The sequence below is a fragment of the Neophocaena asiaeorientalis genome, unplaced genomic scaffold (assembly GCF_003031525.2).
Source record: "Neophocaena asiaeorientalis asiaeorientalis breed wild unplaced genomic scaffold, Neophocaena_asiaeorientalis_V1.1 scaffold182, whole genome shotgun sequence".
NCBI classification, from domain to species: domain Eukaryota; kingdom Metazoa; phylum Chordata; class Mammalia; order Artiodactyla; family Phocoenidae; genus Neophocaena; species Neophocaena asiaeorientalis.
Genome location: NW_020174648.1, coordinates 1,601,577 through 1,623,074, shown reverse-complemented (window position 1 = coordinate 1,623,074; position 21,498 = coordinate 1,601,577). Strand labels below are relative to the sequence as shown.

The window sequence follows — 21,498 nt, the reverse complement described above, 5'->3', positions numbered from 1 at the left end:
GTGCTTCAGTGAACTTGGGAGTGTTAATGTCTCTTCAAGATCCTTTTTTTTTTTTTTTCTTTTGGCCACACCATGCAGCATGCAGTATCATAAGTCCCCTGCAGGGATCAAATCCGTGCCCCCTGCAGTGGAAGCATGGATTCTTAACCCCTGGATATCCGGGGAAGTCCCTCTCTTCAAGATCCTGATTTCAAGTGGGATTGCTGGATCATATTTAAAATACTTTTATATTCTAAATATAACCATTAGTGTTTCTCCATTTTGCTATAGGCTTCTTTTCTTATCTATCCCTTGTCCCTTTTCTTTTATATTGTGAAGTAGCGGATCTTAGCAGCTTGGTGTTTATTACTCCACATTTTTCCGTGTTCTTACAATCTTACACAATAGGGGTATAGAGTTTTTTTGGGAGGTGGAACATTATTTTCTTTTATGAAAAAGAGGGTCATACTATTTGCATTTTTGTTGGTTTTTGTTTTGTTTTGTTTTTGTATTTTGTTTTACTGTATTATTGATATCCCACTAGATTAGTATTGTACATATAGGTATAACGCTTTAAAATACCATTAATATTCCATAGTATGTACATTTTCTTTATACATATTATGTTCCTTTTGCCATCTGAGCATGACCTATTGTAACACTAATTATATATGTCTGCCATCTTAATCTTTTAGGAAACCTAATAAAAGAATAGAAGTGGTCCAGCTGAATGATGTGATGGATGCTATGCTAGAGAGGGCTGGTGTGGAAAATCAGGCATATACAGGGCCAACCAAGGTAATTACAAAGATCAATGTAAACCAGTGGTTAAGAGCATGCACTCTGGAGGAAGAATGCCTGGATTGGACTCCTGACCCTGCCGTTTATTAGCTGACGACCTTGGGCAGGTCATTTAATGTATTTGTACCTTGATTTCCTCATCTGTAAATTACAGATAATAATATTATTTACCTCATAGGGTTGTTGTAGAGATTAAATGACATAATGAATGTAGATTGCTTAGGACAGTGCTTGGCATGTGGTAAACATTGTATAATTAATTTTTAGTCATTATTATTGTATTTAATTGAATATAAGGCACCACTGATTATAAGACCCTTATTATTTTATGTACCACTAAAAACATTGCCAATTAAACCATGCTTTCTTATCACTTATACTTTTTATTTTGCACCTAATGAAAGAGCTCTTTCAGTCTTACATAGATACAGATGTTTTCCTTTATGGGGCTGTTTCTCTTTTGTTTTATAAGTTTTTATTTTTATAGAATTTGGAACTTATAGACAAGTTCAATATAAGGCACTCCTATGTAACCTTTACCCAGGTTTGGTAATTGTTTACACTGTGCCCTGTTGGCTTTGTCATTCTCTTTCCCTCTCTATGTATCTCTATGTGTATGGTTTTTTTCTGAACCATTTTAGAGTAAGCTGGCAACCTCATGCCTCTTTATCACCAAACATTTTAGGGTATATTTCCTATAAATAAGGACAATCTCATGTATCCATAATGTAGTTATCAAAAGCAGGAAATTTAACATTGTTATGATAGTATTATCTAATATAGTTCATATTCAGGTTTCAAATTTTATTAATTGTCCCTGTAATGGCTTTTATAGCTATTTTCCCCTCCATTTCGGGATCCTAGGATCACACAGTGCTTTTAGTTGTCATGTTCCTTTAGACAGCTATAACCTGAAACCGTTCTTTGTTTTTCTTGACCTCAATATCTATAGAATGTTCCTTAATTTTGGTTTGTCTGATGTGTACTTATTCAATTCAGGTTTTGTAGTTTTGACAGGTATAACATAGTGGTGATATTGTGACTTTCTCAGTGCATCATATAAAGAGGTGCATGATTAGGCATAGATTTTTTTTTAATATATCATTTTTTATATATGTTTATAAAGGAAAATGTAAGTGAACAAATTAATCAAGGTGTTTCTAAAACTTATTCACGTTGAGTGCTTACCTCCTAAGATGTTTTTTACTGGCAAGACTGTAATAAATACTGATTATCTTACTTATCTTTTGCCAGATGCACAAACTACTTCATATATTGAAGAAGGAACAGACCATTTATAATACAGTATTTCATGAACTTATTCGACAAGTCAGTGTGGACTGTGCAGATAGAGGAGAACTACTATCCAAAATCAGGTTAGAGCAGTTATTGGAGTACCCCAGTTTCCTCCTGAATTTTATATTAGAATTATATTTATATCTGCTTTTAAGAAAATCACAAAAGTAATTTCTCTACTCTGTTGATAATAAGGGACCTGAGTGCATTTCTATTGTATTTTCTATAGTAAAAATATATTAGTTGAGCACTTCCTTGAGGTGATTTCTGTTGGGATGTTTGGCACCATATTCTTTTATGATTGGGAGTGAAGTGCTACATGGAAAAGTAGAAAAAGTATAGATTCTGGAGACAGACCAGTCTGATTTTAAATCATCATCTAGGTGTGTGACCTTGGTAAAAGTCTACCCCTTAGTTTGCTTATTTGTAAATGAAGACAATTAACTATGTAAAAATTTTTCTTTTTAAAAAAAATTAATTTAATTAATTAATTTTTGGCTGCATCGTGTCTTCATTGCTATGCGCGGGCTTTTTCTCTAGTTGTGGTGAGCGGGGCCTACTCTTCATTGTGGTGTGTGGGCTTCTCACTGCGATGGCTTCCCTTGCTGTGGAGCATGGGCTCTAGGTACACGGGCTTCAGTAGTTGTGGCACGTGGGCTCAGTAGTTGTGGCTCGTGGGCTCTAGAGCACAGGCTCAGTAGTTGTGGTGCACGGGCTTAGCTGCTCGGTGGCATGTGGGATCTTCCTGGACCAGGAGTCAAACCCACGTCCCCTGCATTGACAGGTGGATTCTTAACCACTGTGCCACCAGGGAAGTCCCACTATGTGAACATTTTTCATTCTTAAATGATATTTACTGAGTTTCTACTCTGTGTCAGGCATTAAGATGCTTCATAGAATAATGCAAGCACAGAAGTAGGTGCTCAATACAATTATTATAGATGATGATGATAACTATTATTACTATAATTCTTTTCCTTATGACTATGGCACTTTCCAAAAGCAGAAAGGAATAGTAGAATTAGAATACTGGGTTCAAATTACACATCTGCAGCTTCCTTGCCATGAAACCATAGGCAAATTATTAGATTTCTCTGAATATCTGTTTCTCCTGAATGGGAATTAATAATATGAACTTGCCCTATTAGCCACTATCTGATTTGTGGAAACAGTCTGCCTATCTGACGGTGCTGAGAAACTAGGAGCAAAGCCATTAATAGGAGACTGGTCAAGAATAGATACTAAGGGGTAAGTTGTTGGAACACCATCAAGAGCTTCAGAATGCCCAATTAGAATGAGGATAGGGACAACTAAAGGCTCAGTTGTCACTCTAAGAACAAAGCCAGGAGAGATAGATGAGGAATCATTGCAGAGGAAGTAGATAACTAACTGTGTATCCAAACCTTCCCTTAATGAGGAATTGGTGTGAGTGGGACTCTTCCAGCTGATTTCAGGAGTTAGCTTCTAGGGGCCAAAATAGGGTGGGGCCCTATTCCAGGAAGTCTAGACAGAAGGAGATAGGCAGGCAAGTCAAAGCCAAATTTCTTTAAGAAAAATTGAGCCAGACACTAGGGAGACAAAAATACTAACTCTAAAGTGCCAGAGTTAGGATCAGAATAGGGTTTCAAAGCTAAGGTTTTAGAATGGGGTAGAGTTGGAGTTTAAGAATACACAGTACGTGGGGATAAGCAATGAGGTTTCAGGGTGGTTGCTGCAGACATTCATGATGTGTTTGTGAAACGGTGAAACATTCAGTAGGTCCAGAATGATCTATTGTCCGGCATTTTGTTGTGTTAGGAGCTCTTTGAAGGTCTAGGGCCTACCTTCAATGAGGAAGACTTCTGTTGTCCTGAGCCTGGTATCTTATAAAGTCCTCCCTGTTTCACAGGATTGTTGTGAGGATCCAGTAGCTGTCCCCAATAAATGGTACCACCATGCATGCCCTGGAAATACTCTATATCAGCCCCATTTGCTTGTCACTATAGTTTTCTGCTCTGTCTTTTTTTTTTTTTTTTTTTTTTGGCTGCATTGGGTCTTTGTTGCTGTGCCCAGGCTTTCTCTAGTTGCGGAGAGCAGGGACTATTCTTTGTTGTGGTGCACAGGCTTTTCATTGCGGTGGCTTCTCTTGTTGCAGAGCACGGGCTCTAGGCACGCAGGCTTCAGTAGTTGTGACTCTCACGCTCTAGAGCGCAGGCTCAGTAGTTGTGGTACATGGGCTTAGTTGCTCCATGGCATGTGGGATCTTCCTGGACCAGGGATTGAACACATGTCCCCTGCATTGGCAGGCAGATTCTTATCCACTGCACCACTAGGGAAGTCCCTGCTCTGTGTCTTTCTGATCAGCTTGTGTGTGTCTCTGCTTTTCATGCAACTGTCTCTTAGGCCTGTTACTGTAGAAGGAGGGTTTCATATGAAACAGAGGTTCATAATAACCATTTTTTATAGAGGGAAGAATGACAGATTGGTTATAAGCTGAATAAGACTCAGATTACACAGAAATAGGGCTACTGCAGTAATTAGTTTTGGTTGACACTATAAATATCTTTGGATGCAGGCATCTGACATTTTTCAGTTATTGTTATTTTCATTTTTTCCAATATTTTATTAAGGGAATTTCCAAATACCCACATAAAAATTGAAAGAATTTTACTGTAAGCACACATATATCTAGATTCTGCTGTTAACATGATACTGTTGTTGCTTTATTGCTTGTCTGTCCATCTAGCCATGCTTCTGTTTATCCACCAACTTCATGTACTTCAAAGTAAAATGCAGACATCAGTGTATTTCCCTCAGATACTTCAGCGTGTCTATCATTAATCAGAGTTCATTATTTATTTGCCTTTTTTTCCTTTTTAAGTAAAATTTACATATAATAAAATGGACAAATCTTGTCTGCATTTGTTGACTTTTGACAGATACATACACTTAAATAACCCAAACCCTTATCAAGATATAGGGTATTACGGCCACCTCACAAAGTTCCTTAATGCTCTTTCCCTGGAAATGCCCACCCCTCCTTCTCCAGAAGTTCTGACTTCTTTGAATCTTAGATTAGTTTTGCCTATTTAGGAACTTCATACAAATGGGATCATACGGTATATACTCTTTTATGTAAGGCTTCTTTCACATAGCATGTTTTTGAAATTCATCCACATTGTGCATGTATGGGCAGTTTGTTCTTTTTTATTGCTGAGTGGTATTCCATTGTATGAATGGAACAAAACGCAGTTTATCTGTTTTCCTATTGATGGGCACTCTTTCCAGTTTGGGGCTATTATGAATAAAGCTACTGTGCACATTCTTGTAAGAATCTTTCTGTGAACATGTGCTTTCATTTCTTGGGTAAATATGCAGGAATGGGATTGCTAGTTCATAAGTTTGTGTTTTTTAATTTTTTTCAAAAATTGTTTATTTTTACACAAATTTTAAAGATTACTTTCCATTTACACTTATTCAAAAATATTGGCTATATTCCCCATGTTGTACAAAACATCATAAAGTAAGTTTAAGTTTATCTATTTATTTATTTATTGGCCATGCCTCACGGCATGCGGGATCTTAATTCCCCATCCAGGGATCGGACCTGTGCCCCCTGCATTGGAAGCACGGAGTCTTTACCACTGTACTGCCAGGGAAGTCCCGGTTTAAGTTTATTCTTATAAGAAATTATCAAGGGGTGGAGTCAAGATGGCGGTGTGGGAAGATGTGGAGTTAGCATCTCCCCACAACTAGGGTGCCAGCTGCTGGTGGGGGGACTCTGACGCCCAAGGAGATGGGAAGAACCCCAAAGTGAACCGGTAAGACATAGGGGGACTGAGGGGGGAGGAGAAGTGGAGGCCAGAAAGGATCGGTGACCCTGAGGTCGGGTAGATCAGGAGAGGCAGGCGGAAGGGGCCCTCCAGGAGGAGCGAGAGAGGAGTGGAGGGCATTTGCCCTGCCCACTCAGGCCTGGGGAGCCTGCTGAGCTCCCAGGCAGGTCCCCTGCCCTCCAAGGCTCCCCCCTCCGCCCCCACCAGCCGCACTGGTCCTGGAGGTATAGGAAGGAGGCCAGGGAGATCAGGAGAGGCAGGCGGAAGGGGCCCTCCAGGAGGAGCGAGAGAGGAGTGGAGGGCATTTGCCCTGCCCACTCAGGCCTGGGGAGCCTGCTGAGCTCCCAGGCAGGTCCCCTGCCCTCCAAGGCTCCCCCCTCCGCCCCCACCAGCCGCACTGGTCCTGGAGGTATAGGAAGGAGGCCAGGGAGATCAGGAGAGGCAGGCAGGAGGGGCCCTCCCAGACTGGAGGAGCAGGAGAGGAGAGGAGTGCGTTTGCCCCGCCCACTCGAGCCCAGGAAGCCTGCTGGGCTCCCAGGTGAGGTCCCCTGCCCTCTGAGACCACGGGTGGGGGGCACGCCTGGGCCCCTTCTGTTTCTTGAGCCTAAGCCCCACCCCCCACAGCCCCCAGGGCCTTTTACAGCTCTGTGGGTCCTTTTTTTTTTTCCCTTTTCCCTCCTCCCCTTTTTTACTATTGTGGTACTGATGTACCTTCTGGTTGTTGATTCACCTATATTTTAATTGTTATATTCTTTCTAGCATATCTGTTAGTTTCCTAGTCTAATTTTATTTTTTACTTTGTTATTGTTTATTTTTGCTGCCCCATGTGGCTTGTGGGATCTTGGTTCATGAGCCAGAAGTTGGGATGAAGCTCCTGCGGTGGGAGCTCCAAGTCCAAACCACTGGGCTAATAGAGAACCTCAGACCCCAGGGAATATCCATCGGAGTGAGGTCTCATGGAGTTCCTCATCTCAGCACCAAGACGCAGCTCTACCCAATAGCCTACAAACTCCAGTGTTGGAAGCCTCGGGCCAAAGAACCAGTAAGACAGGAACACAATCCCACTCAAAAAAAAAAAAAAGATGGCAAAAAATGTCACAGATGAAGGAGCATGGTAAAAACCTACAAGACCAAATAAATGAAGAGGAAATAGACAATCTACCTGAAAAAGAATTCAGAGTAATGATAGTAAAGATGATCCAGAATCTCAGAAATAGAATGGACGCATGGATCGAGAAAATACAAGAGATGTTTAACAAAGAACTAGCAGAACTAAAGAACAAACAAAGAAAGATGAACAACACAATAACTGAAATGAAAAATACACTAGAAGGAATCAATAACAGAATAACTGAGGCAGAAGAACGAATAAGTGAGCTGGAAGACAAAATGGTGAAAATAACTACTGAGGAGCAGAATAAAGAAAAAAGAATGAAAAGAATTGACGACAATCTCAGAGACCTCTGGGACAACACTAAATGCACCAACATTCAAATTATAGGGGTCCCAGAAGAACAGAAAAAGAAAGTATCTGAGAAAATATTTGAAGAGATTATAGCCGAAAACTTCCCTAACATGGGAAGGAAATAGTCACCCAGGTCCAGGAAGCACAGAGTGTCCCATACAGGACTCTCTAGGAAAAACACACCAAGACACATATTAATCAAACTAACAAAAATTAAATTCAAAGAAAAAATATTAAAAGCAGCAAGGGAAAAACAAAAAATAACATACAAAGGAATCCCCATAAGGTTATCAGCTGATTTTTCAACGGAAACTCTGCAGGCCAGAAGGGAGTGGCAGGATATACTTAAAGTGATGAAAGAGAAAAACCTACAACCAAGATTACTCTACCCAGCAAGGATCTCATTCAGATTTGATGGAGAAGTCAAAAGCTTTTCAGACAAGCAAAAGCTAAGAGAATTCAGCACCACCAAACCAGCTTTAAAACAAATGCTAAAGAAACTTCTCTAGGCGGGAAACACAAGAGAAGAAAAAGACCCACAAAAAAAAAAACCAAACAATTAAGAAAATGGTAATGGGAACATACATATCGATAATAGCCTTGAATGTGAATGGATTAAATGCCCCAACCAAAAGACACAGACTGGCTGAATAGATACAAAAACAAGAGCCATATATATGCTGTCTACAAGAGACCCACTTCAGACCTAGGGGCACATACAGACTGAAAGTGAAGGGATGGAAAAAGATATTCCATGCAAACAGAAATCAAAAGAAAGCAATACTCATATCAGGTAAAATAGACTTTAAAATAAAGACTGTTACAAGAGACAAGGAGGGACACTACATAATGATCAAAGGATAAATCCAAGAAGAAGATACAACAATTATCAATGTTTATGCACCCAACATAGGAGCATTTCAATACATAAGGCAGGGCTTCCCTGGTGGCACAGTGGTTAAGAGTCTACCTGCCAATGCAGGGGACACGGGTTCGCGCCCTGGTCTGGGAAGATCCCACATGCCGCGGAGCAACTAAGCCCATGCGCCACAACTACTGAGCCTGTGCTCTAGAGCCCTCGAGCCACAACTACTGAGCCCGCGTGCTGCAACTACTGAAGCCCGCATGCCTAGAGTCCATGCTCCACAACAAGAGAAGCCACTGCAATGAGAAGCCCGCGCACCGCAACAGAGTAGCCCCGCTCACCGCAACTAGAGAAAGCCTGCGCGCAGCAATGAAGACCCAACGCAGCCAAATATAATAAATAACTAAATTTATTAAAAAAAAAATACATAAGGCAAATGCTAACAACCATGAAAGGAGAAATTGACAGTAACACAATAATAGTAGAGGACTTTAACACCCAACTTATACCAATGGACAGATCATCCAAGCAGAAAATAAATAAGGAAACACAAGCTTAATTAAATGACACAATAGACCAGATAGATTTAATTGATAGTTATAGAACATTCCACCCAAAAGTGGCAGAGTACACTTTCTTCTCAAGTGCACATGGAACATTCTCCAGGATAGATCACATCTTGGGACACAAATCATGCCTTGGAAAATTTAAGAAAATTGAAATCATATCAAGCATCTTTTCTGACCACAACACTATGAGATTGGAAATCAATTACAGGAAAGAAACTGTGAAAACCACAAATACATGGAGGCTAAACAGTGTGCTACTGAATAACCAAGAGATCACTGAAGAAATCAAAGAAGAAATTAAAAAATACCCAGAAACAAATGACAATGAAAACACAACAACCCAAAACCTATGGGATGCAGCAGAAGCAGTTCTAAAAGGGAAGAATCAATCTCACCTCAAGAAACAAGAAAAATCTCAAGTAAACAATCTAACCCTACCCTTAAAACAAGTAGAGAAAGAAGAACAAAGAAAACCCAAAGTCAGTAGAAGGAAAGGAATCATAAAGATCAGAGCAGAAATAAATGAAATAGAAACGAAGAAAACAATAGCAAAGAGCAATAAAACTAAAAGCTGGTTCTTTGAGAAGATAAACAAAATTGATAAACCCTTAGCCAGTCTCATCAAGAAAATAAAGGAGAGGACACAAATCAATAATATTAGAAATGAAAAAGAAGAAATCACAGCTGACACTGCAGAAATAAAGGATTATAAGAGACTACTACAAACAACTATATGCCAATAAAATGGACAGCCACAGAGAAATGGACAAAGTCTTGGAAAGGTACAATTTTCCAAGACTGAACCAGGAAGAATTAGAAAATATAAACAGACCTATAACAAGTAATGAAATTGAAACCATAATTTAAAATCTTCCAACAAACAAAAGTCCAGGACCAGTTGGCTTCACAGGTGAATTCTGTCAAACATTTAGAGAAAAGCTAACACTGGTCCTTCTCAAACTCTTCCAAAAAATTGCAGAAGGAGAAACACTCCCAAATTCATTCTATGAAGCCACCATCACCCTGATAGCAAAACCAGGCAAAGATATGACAAAAAAAGAAAATTATAGACCAATATCACTGATGAATATAGATGCAAAAATCCTGAACAAAATACTAGCAAACAGAATCCAACAGCACAGTAAAAGGATCATACACCATGATCAAGTAGAATTATCCCAGGGATGCAAGGATTCTTCAATATATGCAAATTAGTCAATGTGATACACCATATTAACAAATTAAAGAATATAAACCATATGATCCTCTCACTAGATGCAGAAAAAGCTTCTGACAAAATTCAACACCCATTTATGATAAAAATTCTCAGAAAATGGGCAGAGAGGGAACCTACCTCAACATAATACAGGCCATATATGAGAAACCCACAGCAAGCATCATACGTAATGGTGAAAAACTGAAAGCATTTCCACTAAGATCAGGAACAAGACAAGGATGACCACTCTCGCCACTCTTTTTCAGCATAGTTTTGGAAGTCCTAGCCACATCAATCAGAGAAGAAAAAGAAGTAAAAGGAATACAAATGGGAAAAGAAGAAGTAAAACTGTCACTCTTTGCCAATGACATGATACTATACATAGAATATCCTAAAGATGCCACCAGAAAACGACTAGAACTAATCAATGAATTTGGTAAAGTTGCAGAATACAAAATTAATGCACGGAAATCTCTGGCTTTCCTATACACCAATAACAAAAAATCAGAAAGAGAAATTAAGGAAACACTCCCATTTACCACTGCAACGAAAAGAATAAAGTACCTAGGAATAAACCTGCCTAAGGTGGAGAAACACTTGTACTCAGAAAACTATGAAACTCCCATGAAAGAAATCAAAGATGACATAAACAGATGGAGAAATATACCATGTTCTTGAATTGGAAGAATCAATATTGTGAAAATGACTGTACTACCCAAAGCAATCTACAGATTCAGTGCAGTCCCCATCAAACTACCAATGGCATTCTTCACAGAATTAGGACAAAAATATCTTACAATTTGTATAGAAACACAAAAGACCCCGAATAGCCAAGGCAATCTTGGGAAAGAAAAACAGAGTTGGAGGAATCAAGCTCCCTGATTTCAAACTATACCACAAAGCTACAGTAATCAAGACAATGTGGTACTGGCACAAAAACAGAAATATAGATCAATGGTACAGGATAGAGTGCCCAGAGATAAACCCACACATATATGGGCACCTAGTTTACAACAAAGGAGGCAAGAACTTACAATGGAGAAAAGACAGCCTCTTCAATAAGTGGTGCTGGGAAAACTGGACAGCTACATGTAAAGGAATGAAATTAGAACACTACCTAACACCATACACAAAAATAAACTCCAAATGGATTAAAGACTTAAATGTAGGACCAGACAGTGTAAAACTCTTAGAGGAAAACATAGGAAAAACACTCTTTGACATAAACCACAGCAAGATCTTTTTTGACCCACCTGCTAGAGTAATGGAAATAAAAACAAAAATAAACAAATGGCACTTAATTAAACTTAAAAGCTTTTGCACAGCAAAAGAAACCATAAACAAGACAAAAATATGACCCTCAGAATGGGAGAAAATATTTGCAAATCAAACAACAGACAAAGGATTAATCTCCAAAATATGCAAACAGCTCATGGAGCTCAGTATCAAAAAAACAAACAATTCAGTTAAAAAATGGACAGAAGATCTAAATAGAATTTCACCGAGGAAGACATACGGATGGCCAAGAGGCACATGAAAAGATGCTCAGCATCACTAATAGAGAAATGCAAATCAAAACTACAATGAGGTATCACTTTTCACCGGTCAGAATGACCATTATCAAAAAATCTAGAAACAATAAATGCTGGAAAGGGTATGGTGAAAAGGGAACCCTCCTGTGCTGTTGGTGGGAATGTGAATTGATACAACCACTATGGAAAACAGTATGGAGTTTCCTTAAAAAACTAAAAATAGAATTAACCATATGGCCCAGCAATCCCACTACTGGGCATATAACCTGAGAAAACCATAATTCAAAAAGAGACATGCACCACAATGTTCATTGCATCACTATTTACAATAGCCAGGACATAGAAGCAACTGAAATGTCTACTGACAGATGAATGGATAAAGAAGTGGCACATATATACAATGGAATATCACTCAGCCATAAAAAGAAATGAAATTGAGTTATTTGTAGTCAGGTGGATGGACCTAGAGTCTCTTGCACAGAGTGAAGTAAGTCAGAAAGTGAAAAACAAATACCATACACTAACGCATATATATGGAATCTAAAAAAAAAAAAAAGTACTGATGAACCTAGTTGCAGGGCAGGAATAAAGAGGTAGACATAGACAATGGACCTGAGGACATGGGGTGGGAGGGTGAAGCTGGGACGAAGTGAGAGTAGCATTGATATATATACACTACCAAACGTAAAATAGTTGACTGGTGGGAAGCAGCAGCGCAGCACAGGGAGATCGGCTCGGTGCTTCGTGAAGACCTAGAGGGGTGGGATAGGGAGGATGGGAGGGAGGCTCAAGAGGGAGGGGATGTGGGGACACGGGTATGCATATGGCTGATTCACTTTGTTGTGCAACAGAAACTAACACAGTATTGTGAAGCAATTATACTCCAATAAAGATCTATTAGAAATATATATATATATGAAAAAAAAAGGGGGATAATCGTATTTTTCTCTAAAGTGTTTGTACCATTATATACTCCTGCTAGTAGTGTGTGAGAGTTCTGGTTGCTCCATATTTTTGCCAACATTTAGTTTTGTAGTTCTTTTTAATTTTGGACATTATGGTGGATGTATAATAGTATGTTATTATGCTTTTAACCTACATTTCCCTGCCAACTCTTTTTTTTTCTTTTAAGATTTATTTATTTTTGGCTGTGTCAGGTCTTAGTTGCAGCACGTGGGATCTTTTTGTTGAGGCATGTGGATCTTTTGTTGTGGCACGTGGGCTCTTTGTTGTGATGTGTGGGCTTCTTTCTAGTTGTGACATGCGGGTTTTTTTTTTCTCTTCTTTAGTTGTGGTGTGCAGGCTCCAGGGCGGGTGGGCTCTTTAGTTGTGGCGCGGGTTCCAGAATGCATGGGCTCTGTAATTTGTGGCATGCAGGCTCTCTAGTTGAGGCATGCAAGCTCAGTAGTTGTGGCACACAGGCTTAGTTGCCCTGTGGCATATGGCATCTTAGTTCCCTGACCAGGGATCAAACCCATGTCCCCTGCATTGCAAGGCAGATTCTTTACCACTGGACCATCAGGGAAGTCCCTCCCTGCCAACTCTTGATGTTGAACACTTTTTCATGAGCTTCTTGACCATATATTCTTTTTGTGAAATGTCTGTTTAAATCTTTTGCCTAGTTTTAAATCAGGTTGTTTGTCTTTTTATTTTTGAGCTTTAGGAGTTCTTTATACATCTCAGAAACTAGTCTTTTGTTATATATATAATTTTATTTTATATTTACATATATTTTAATGTATTTTAAAACATACATACAGTTGACCCTTGAACAATGTGAGTTTAAACTGCATGGGCCTACTTAAGCATGGATTTTTTTTTTTCCTAATAAATACAGTACTACATGATCCATGGTTGGTTAAATCTGTGGATTTGAAACCTTAGATACAGAGGGCTGACTGTGGGACTTGAGCATCGTTGGATTTTGGTGTCCACAGTGGGTCCTGGAACCAGTCTCCCACAGATACCAAGGGATGACTGTCCACAGATTTTCAACTGCAGTGGAGTGGGCGCCCCAACCCCTGCAGTGTTCAAGGATTGACTATACTTAATATTTTCTCCCAACTTGTTACTTACCTATTCATTTTTTTTTAAATGTGCTCACCTTACTTTCTTTTAGAAAATAAAAAGTTTAAAAGAAAAATAGTTTTAGGACTTCCCTGGTGGTGCAGTGGTTAAGAATCCACCTGCCAATGCAGGGGACATGGGTTTGAGCCCTGGTCCGGGAATATCCCACATGCCATGGAGCAGCTAAGCCCATGCGCCACAACTACTGAAGCCTGCACACCTAGAGCCCATGCTCCTCAACAAGAGACGCCACCATAATGAGGAGCCCATGCACCGCAACCAAGAGTAGCCCCCGCTCGCCGCAACTAGAGAAAGCCTGCTTGCAGCAATGACGACCCAACGCAGCCAAAAATAAATAATTAAAATAAATTCATAAAAAACATAGTTTTAGATCTACAGAAGAATTGAACAGATAATACAGAGAGTGTCCGTATACCCCTCTGTCCTCTGTATACAGTTTCTCTCATTATTAACATCTTGTGTTAATGTAGTATATTTGTTATAAGTAATGAAACAATATATCAATATTATTGACTGAAGTTCATAGTTTACATTAAGGTTTATTCTTTTGTTATACAGTTCTATGGGTTTTGACAAATGCATATTTTTCAACCATAGAAAGGAATGAAGTACTGATACATGATTTACCATGGATGAACCTTGAAAACATTATGCTAAGTGAAAGAAGCTAGTCACAAAAGATCACATACTATATGATTCAGTTTATATGAAATGTCCAGAAGAGGCAAATCTAGACAGAAAGTAGATTAGTAGTTGCCAGGAAATGAGAGAAAGAAGAATGGAGAGTGACTGCTAACAGGTACCGTTAAGAGGTGTTTGAGGATGATGAAAATACTCCAGAATTAGATAGGTTGAGGGTTTCACAACTTTGTGAATATACTAAACACATTATCACTTTTAAAGGGTGAACATTATGGCATGAAAATTATATCTTAATAAAAATTACGAAGTGTTCCTCAGTAGTCATTTCATCATTGTGATTCCTCATTTACATTGCTGATATTACTTTGTGTATCAAATTTCCCATAAAAAAAAAATTTAAACACCTCCTTTATATAAGTGTTATCTATCTTCCTATAACTTCTACCTGCTAATCATAATTTTGCACTCTAAAAATCCTCAAAAGAAGTCCATTCTTCCTTTCATCTTATAGCTCTTTAAATATTTGAAAACAGGCATTTTGTCTTCCTCTTATGCATTCTGTTAAGCTAAACATCCCCAGTTCTTTCAGGTTTTCTTAGTGAAATATACTACACATGGAAAGCACACTAATTTATCCATGTTGATTTCAAAATATGGTATCAGTCGGTATCACAACATTACAGTATCATACAGAATAGTTTCATGGTCCTAAAAACCCTTGTGCATCACCTATTTATCCCTCCTCCCTTCCCATCGCCCTTCACCCTGAACCCTCAGTAACCACTGGTCTTTTTATTGTCTCTATCCTTTTTCTCTTTTCTAGAACATCATACAGTTGAGGTAATATGTTATGTGGTCTTTCCAGACTGGTTTATTTACTCTCACTTGAATTTTAATCTGATGAAAAATTTCCTGACCATTATTTTGTGGAATTCATTAAATTCTGGGCACCATATCATTGCTTTGGAACAATTTGACTATGATGTGTTTTGGTGTAGTTTTCTTCATGTTTCTTATGCTTGGTATTCATTGAGCTTTTTGGATCTGTGAATTTATATTTTTCATCAAATATGGAAATTTTTTGGCTCATTTTTCTTCAAGTATTTTTTCTGCTCTCCCCGTCTTCAGGGGAGTCTATTTACACATATATTAGGCCACTCATAATGAAATTATCCCACAGGTCACTGATGTTTTGAAATCTTTAAATTATTTTTTTCTCTTTTACTATTCATTTTGGATAGCTTCTATTGCTGTATCTTCAAATTCACTAATCTTTTCTTCTGCAGTATCTAATCTGCTTTTAATCCCACCCAGTGGTATTTTCATCTGAGACACTGTAGTTTTCATTTCTAGAAGCTCAGTTAGGGTCTTTTAAAAAATACTATCCATGTCTCCTTAACTTTTTTTTTTTTTTACATCTTTATTAGAGTATAATTGCTTTACAATGGTGTGTTAGTTTCTGCTTTATAACAAAGTGAATCAGTTATACTCCTTAACTTTTTGAACATATGGAATATAGTTATGATAACTTTTAGTGTCCTTATCTGTTAATTCTAACACGCCATTTCTGGGTCAGTTTTGATTAATTTATTTTTCACTTCATGGTTGTGTTTTCCTACTTCTTTGCATGCTTGGTAATTTTGATTGAATGGCAGACATTGTGAATTTTACCTTATTGGATACTATGTGTTTTTGTACTCTTAAAAATATTCTTGAGCTTTATTCTGGGACACAACTGTTACTTGAAAACAGTTTGACCTTTTGGGACCTTTAGGCAGGACCAGAACAGTGCTCAATTTAGGGCTAATTATTCCTGAATACTGAGACTAGACTTTTCTTTGTATTCTATCCACTGCCCCATGAATCATGAATTTTTCCAGTTTGGCTAGGTGGAACAGGCATGATTTTGAGCCATGTGTGAGTGCCGGGCACTCTTACCTTTGATCCTTTCAGATGGTTCTTTTCCCTGGTCTCAGAAAGTTTCTTCACATTTATGCCCTGATCATTACTTAGCTGAATACTTGAGGGGGACCCTCTGTAGACCTCCAGAGGTCTCTCTGTGCAGCTCTTTTCTCCCTGGTAGCTTGTCCTCTGAACTCTAGCCACTTTCATCTCTCTAGACTCTTAGCTCTGTCTCCTTAAATTAGGGAGTCCAGTGGGGTCCTCATGGGTTCCATCTCCTTATTGCATGGCCTGAAAACTCTCTCAGGCCAGCAAGTTGGAGCAATCATAGTGCTTACCTTATTTATTTCTGGTGTCTCAGGAATCACTTTCTTTCATTGCTTGATACCCAGTGTCTCAAAAATTGTTTCACATACTGTGTCTTTTTTTGTTGTTGTCATTGTTATGTTAGGAAGGAGAGTGTATTTGGTTCCTCTGGATTTCTTTTTTTTATTTCTTGCACCTATATCTGTACCACAATCCTATGTATAAATTAATGTCCTTCATAAGTTTTGGAGAAGTATCAGTGATGATCTCTTTGATGAATGTCTGTATTCTCTCTGTTTTCTCTTTCTGGAACTCCGATTAGACTTATATTAGATCTTCTCATTCTATGCTCTTTGTCTCTTTATCTCTATTTCATAATTTCCACCTCCTTGTCTCTGTGCTGCATTCTGGGTATTTTTTCCAGGACATTAATACTCTCTTTAGCTACATCTATTCTGCTGTAACTCATCTATTGAGTTTTACAGTTTGATAATTACATTTTTCCCCTGAGAGTTCTGTTGGTTTGTGTCCATATCTGTCTCATCATATTTGATAAGTTTTTTGTTGCTTATTCATGTTTAAATTCCATCTTTTATTTCTCAGACATTTCATGCATAGTTTTGTATTCTAAATCTGATGATTCTAATATATGAAGACCATTGGTATCTAAATCTACTGTGTGTTGTTTCTTCTGCGTCTCATTCATGATGGTTTATTTACATGAGTATTTTCCAGTCTTTGCTTGTGTGACTAATATTTGGCTAATCTTAATCATGAAATCCTCAGGGTATAAATCATGGATGCTTCCTGAAGGGATGATTTGTATTTTTTCTTTTCTGGAATCCTGGCTTCATCCAATAGTCCTACTCCCAGGTTGCCCACTTTGAAGAAAGCCCAAGACTTAGTGTCTGGGACCCAATGTTGGTATTTTTACTGGGCCACCCCTGACCTTGGGTCTTCCTAGTGAATACTGGTTACCACTTCCCACTCCATTGTTAGCTTACCATATTTAGTTTGTTGTTGTTTTTTCATCCCTAGAGAATTCTATTTCTTTCTGTGAGCCCAGTAATGCTTCAAGAAGTATGCTTTATCATGGATATAGTTGTGTTGTAATGGGAAGGCCCTTCAGAATATTTTGTCCCTATATTGCCATGAGGGAGGGTCCTAAAGAAGGTGTGTTAAAAATTGATACGTCCCAATGTATGAGCTGCACATTGAGCTGATAAACTCCCTGTCACTTTAAGTGTTTAAGCAAGGACTGGATAATTCTTTTTGTCAGTGGGTGAGAGATCAAGCTAAATGATTATTTCAACTGAAAGATATTAAAATTCTAGGGTCTCAGGCTTAGAATACAATACCTAGATCACTTTTAAAATAAATGAAGACTGCTCAGTTATGGTATTTATAATTTATCATCTGTGATCATTTCCAAATATTTTGTTTGGTTTTATTCAGAAGCAAGAGAAATTACTTCTTAGCACTTAAAGACTTCTTTGTCTTTGTTTATTTTTAAACAGTTGGTGTCTTTTTACATTTTGGTCAGTTTGAGAAAGTGGTTTTATTCATGAATTCAACTATTTACAAAAAAAACTATTTAGAAAAATTCCACTATATTCAAGGCACTCTGTTAGATGTTGTAAATGTGTAAATACGTAAGACATAGTATAATCCTGATAGAGATAGTATAATTTAGAAGAAGAAATAAAAAAAGTCCTTATTTTGTTTTACATCTCAGACATTATATTCCAAATAATTATGACTCTGATTAAAATTCTCCACAGTTCATTCACTTGGAATGCGCATTCATTCATGAGCATGGCAGGAATTCACAGCCTAGATCCTTTTCTTTTTCTGTCTTTTTCTCCCCACATATCTTTTGTGAGTATCTGTTTGCTATTTCTTTCCCTAACATTACTTTCTCTCTCACATATTTTCTGGCTCGTTTTTCCTTTTCTTCTGCATGATGTCTTATTTTCCTTCTTTCTCATACAGAGAGCGGTATGTACAAATGCTTGATCAAATTGCCTGGCATATGACTGACTTCTACAAAGACATGGTAACTCAGCGAGTGATGGACCAGCGCATTTTAGAAGAACTGTACAATTTTAATAATGTTATTGAGGAACTGACCAGGTAAAAACTGTGCTTATCAAAGCCCTGTCTCTAAAGAGAGTAAAAAATACTCAGGGAAAGTAGAATGATTAAAGGTGAGGACTCTCTGATTCTCTTTTCGTGTTTTGCAAGAGAACAGAAAGACCTGGATATAACTGTAGAGACATGGGTTACACAGGTTAACACAAAACTAGGGGTCTGTTGTATGTTTGTTAGGGAAAAGACTCTTGTTCTTCCTTCCAAAATAGAGATGCTTATCTTAGTTTGGTTTACAGAGCAGCGCCGTGATTATGGATGTTAAGGTTCAAATCCCAAAGAGAATAAGCATTATATATAATAGCAATCACATTTAGTGATCAACCAACCTTGTGGCAAGATGATTAGTGACAAGAATGAAGAGGATAGGATAGGTATGTCACAGGGTAGGACAGAGCAGCCTTAAGGCCTTGCCTGCCAGCATCTGCCTTCACTCCATTCTAGAGAATCCTCCCCATCTTCTTTCTGCCTTTTCTAGCCAGTCTGATTCCATTGCCAAACCTGGTAAGAGTCCACCTGAATGAACACTAGTAGATTTCTTGATTTGGTTTATAAGGTAGAAAAACTAGGAAGAGATGTACACATGATAACTGAGAAGATTCCTGAGTATAAATCTGATTTCCTAGGTAGAAACGTTTTCAAAATCTTCAACTATGAATACAAAATTTGCTTGCTTTATTTCAGGGAGCTGTGTTTGGTTCAGGCACATGATATGAAATTAACAAAGGAAGCAGAGAAGGCCCACAGAGCTTTGGCACAAGCTCTTTTAGATGCTGAAAAGAATGCCAGGTGAGTTACCGAATGTTAGCCATTATGTCATACTTGCTTCACACCTTATTTCAAGAAATAAAAATTTTTAGAAGCATTTGAAGTTTTTTTTTTTTTTTTTTTTTTTTTTTCCAGTACCCGGGCCTCTCACTGTCGTGGCCTCTCCCGTTGCGGAGCACAGGCTCCGGACGCGCAGGCTCAGCGGCCATGGCTCACGGGCCCAGCCGCTCCGCGGCATGTGGGATCCTCCCGGACCAGGGCTCGAACCCGTGTCCCCTGCATCGGCAGGCGGACTCCCAACCACTGCGCCACCAGGGAAGCCCCGCATTTGAAGTTTTTTGAATTACAACAGTGCTTAAAGGAGTTAATATATGTTAAAGTTCATTGTATATATTAACTCTTCCACACACTGTTGTAATACACATCTTGTGTCTCCTTGTGTGCGAATTTTCCAGGGGGGTAAACCTAGAAGTGGAATTACTGGGTCATAGGATATGCATAGCCTTGTCTTGCTGGATGTTACCAGATACTCCAGAAAGTGGTTGTACCAGTATATCCTCTAATCAGTGTATGAGATTTCCCTTTTGCTCATATCTTTTATCAGTCTAATAGATATGAAATGTACCTGGTTTTTGTTTGTATTTTCCTAGTTAGTAGTGTGAGTGTAGTTCTTTTTTAGATTTTAGTGACTCTACTGTGGTCCTAATGTTTTTATTCTATTTCAGGGGTTAGCAGACTTTTTCTGTAAAGGGCCAGATGGTGAGATATGGTTTCTGATGCAACTACTCAATCAACTGTTCCTTTGTAATGTGTGCCACTGTAGTGCAAAAGCAGCCAAGGACAATACCAGAACATGATTGTGTTCCAATAAAACTTTATTTATTGACACTGAAATCTGAATTTATAATATTTCCATGTGTTACAGAATATTATTCTCCTATTGGTTTTTAACCATTAAAATAATATAAAATAAATCAAATATATAAAAAATAAAAGAAGTAAAATTCTTAGCTCATGTGCTATATAAAAACAAGTGGTGGGCCAGGTTTGACCCAAAGGCTGTAGTTTGCTAACCTCTATTCTATTTCATTTTCATATTTTATTTTGTTTTCTGTTAGAGTTCTGATTACTAGGAAGCTCTTGGGTATGTATCAAAAGATATATATGATTGCATTTTAATTTTTTATTTAGTTGATTTAAAATATTATTATATTATCATAGAAGCAGTACATGTGCCTTATAAGAAAATTAGAAAACACAGACAAGCAAAAATAAATTTTAAAAAAATCACAATTTCGGGACTTCCCTGGTGGTCCAGTGGTTAAGACTCCACTCTCCCAATGCAGGGACCTGAGTTCAATCCCTGGTGAGGGAACTAGATGCTGCATGCCGCAACTAAAGATCCTGCATGCCTCAATGAAGATCCCACACGCGACAATGAAGATCCCATGTGCTGCAACTGAGACCCGATGCAGCTAAAAATAAAATAAAATTAAAAAATTAAAAAAAAAATCTTTGAAAAATAAATAAATTAGAATTTCTTTTGTGCTAATGTCAATTATCAGAACAAAACATCTAAAATCAGAGAGAAGGGGAAGAAAAGAGAGAAAAAAAAATCTCATTTTCTTTAAACATTGATGGTTCTGAAGTAGGATGGTTCATTTTGTGTGTGTGTGATTAGATATTGTAGGTAATATTTTTTTCTTATCGTGACTAATTATTTTGTTGAAAATTTGGAAAATACAGAAACACATAAATAAGAAAATTAAAAACATTCACAATTCTCTTAAAGTTAACTACTATTAATATTTCAATATATTTTTCTTTTTTCTATATATTTTTTATAAAAATGATATAAACTGAATGTGTACTATTGTCATTTGGGTTTTCTTGTTTTATGTTGTACACAAAAGTTTTTCCTATGTACCAGAGTATTAAGAACATGACCTTTATTTTTTATTTATTTTTTAAATTAATTAATTAATTATTGCCACCAGGGAAGTCCTAAGAACATGATCTTTAATTAGCTACAGAGTATTTTCATCATAGAGCTGCATTATATATTTTATTTGGCCAGTCCCTTGTTGTTGGACATTAAGGTTGTTTCTG

The 21,498-nt window shown here is 37.9% G+C and overlaps 1 protein-coding gene across 1 annotated transcript in view; it reads left to right on the top strand.

Moving 5' to 3' along the window:
* AXDND1 (axonemal dynein light chain domain containing 1) overlaps nt 1-21,498 on the top strand; it is a 78,864-nt gene that overhangs the window by 9,647 nt on the left and 47,719 nt on the right. The window contains exons 8-11 of the mRNA XM_024758740.1: nt 675-777; nt 2,035-2,156; nt 18,466-18,606; nt 19,306-19,410. Coding sequence (XP_024614508.1) covers nt 675-777; nt 2,035-2,156; nt 18,466-18,606; nt 19,306-19,410 — 471 coding nt within the window. The remainder of the gene's footprint in view (nt 1-674; nt 778-2,034; nt 2,157-18,465; nt 18,607-19,305; nt 19,411-21,498) is intronic.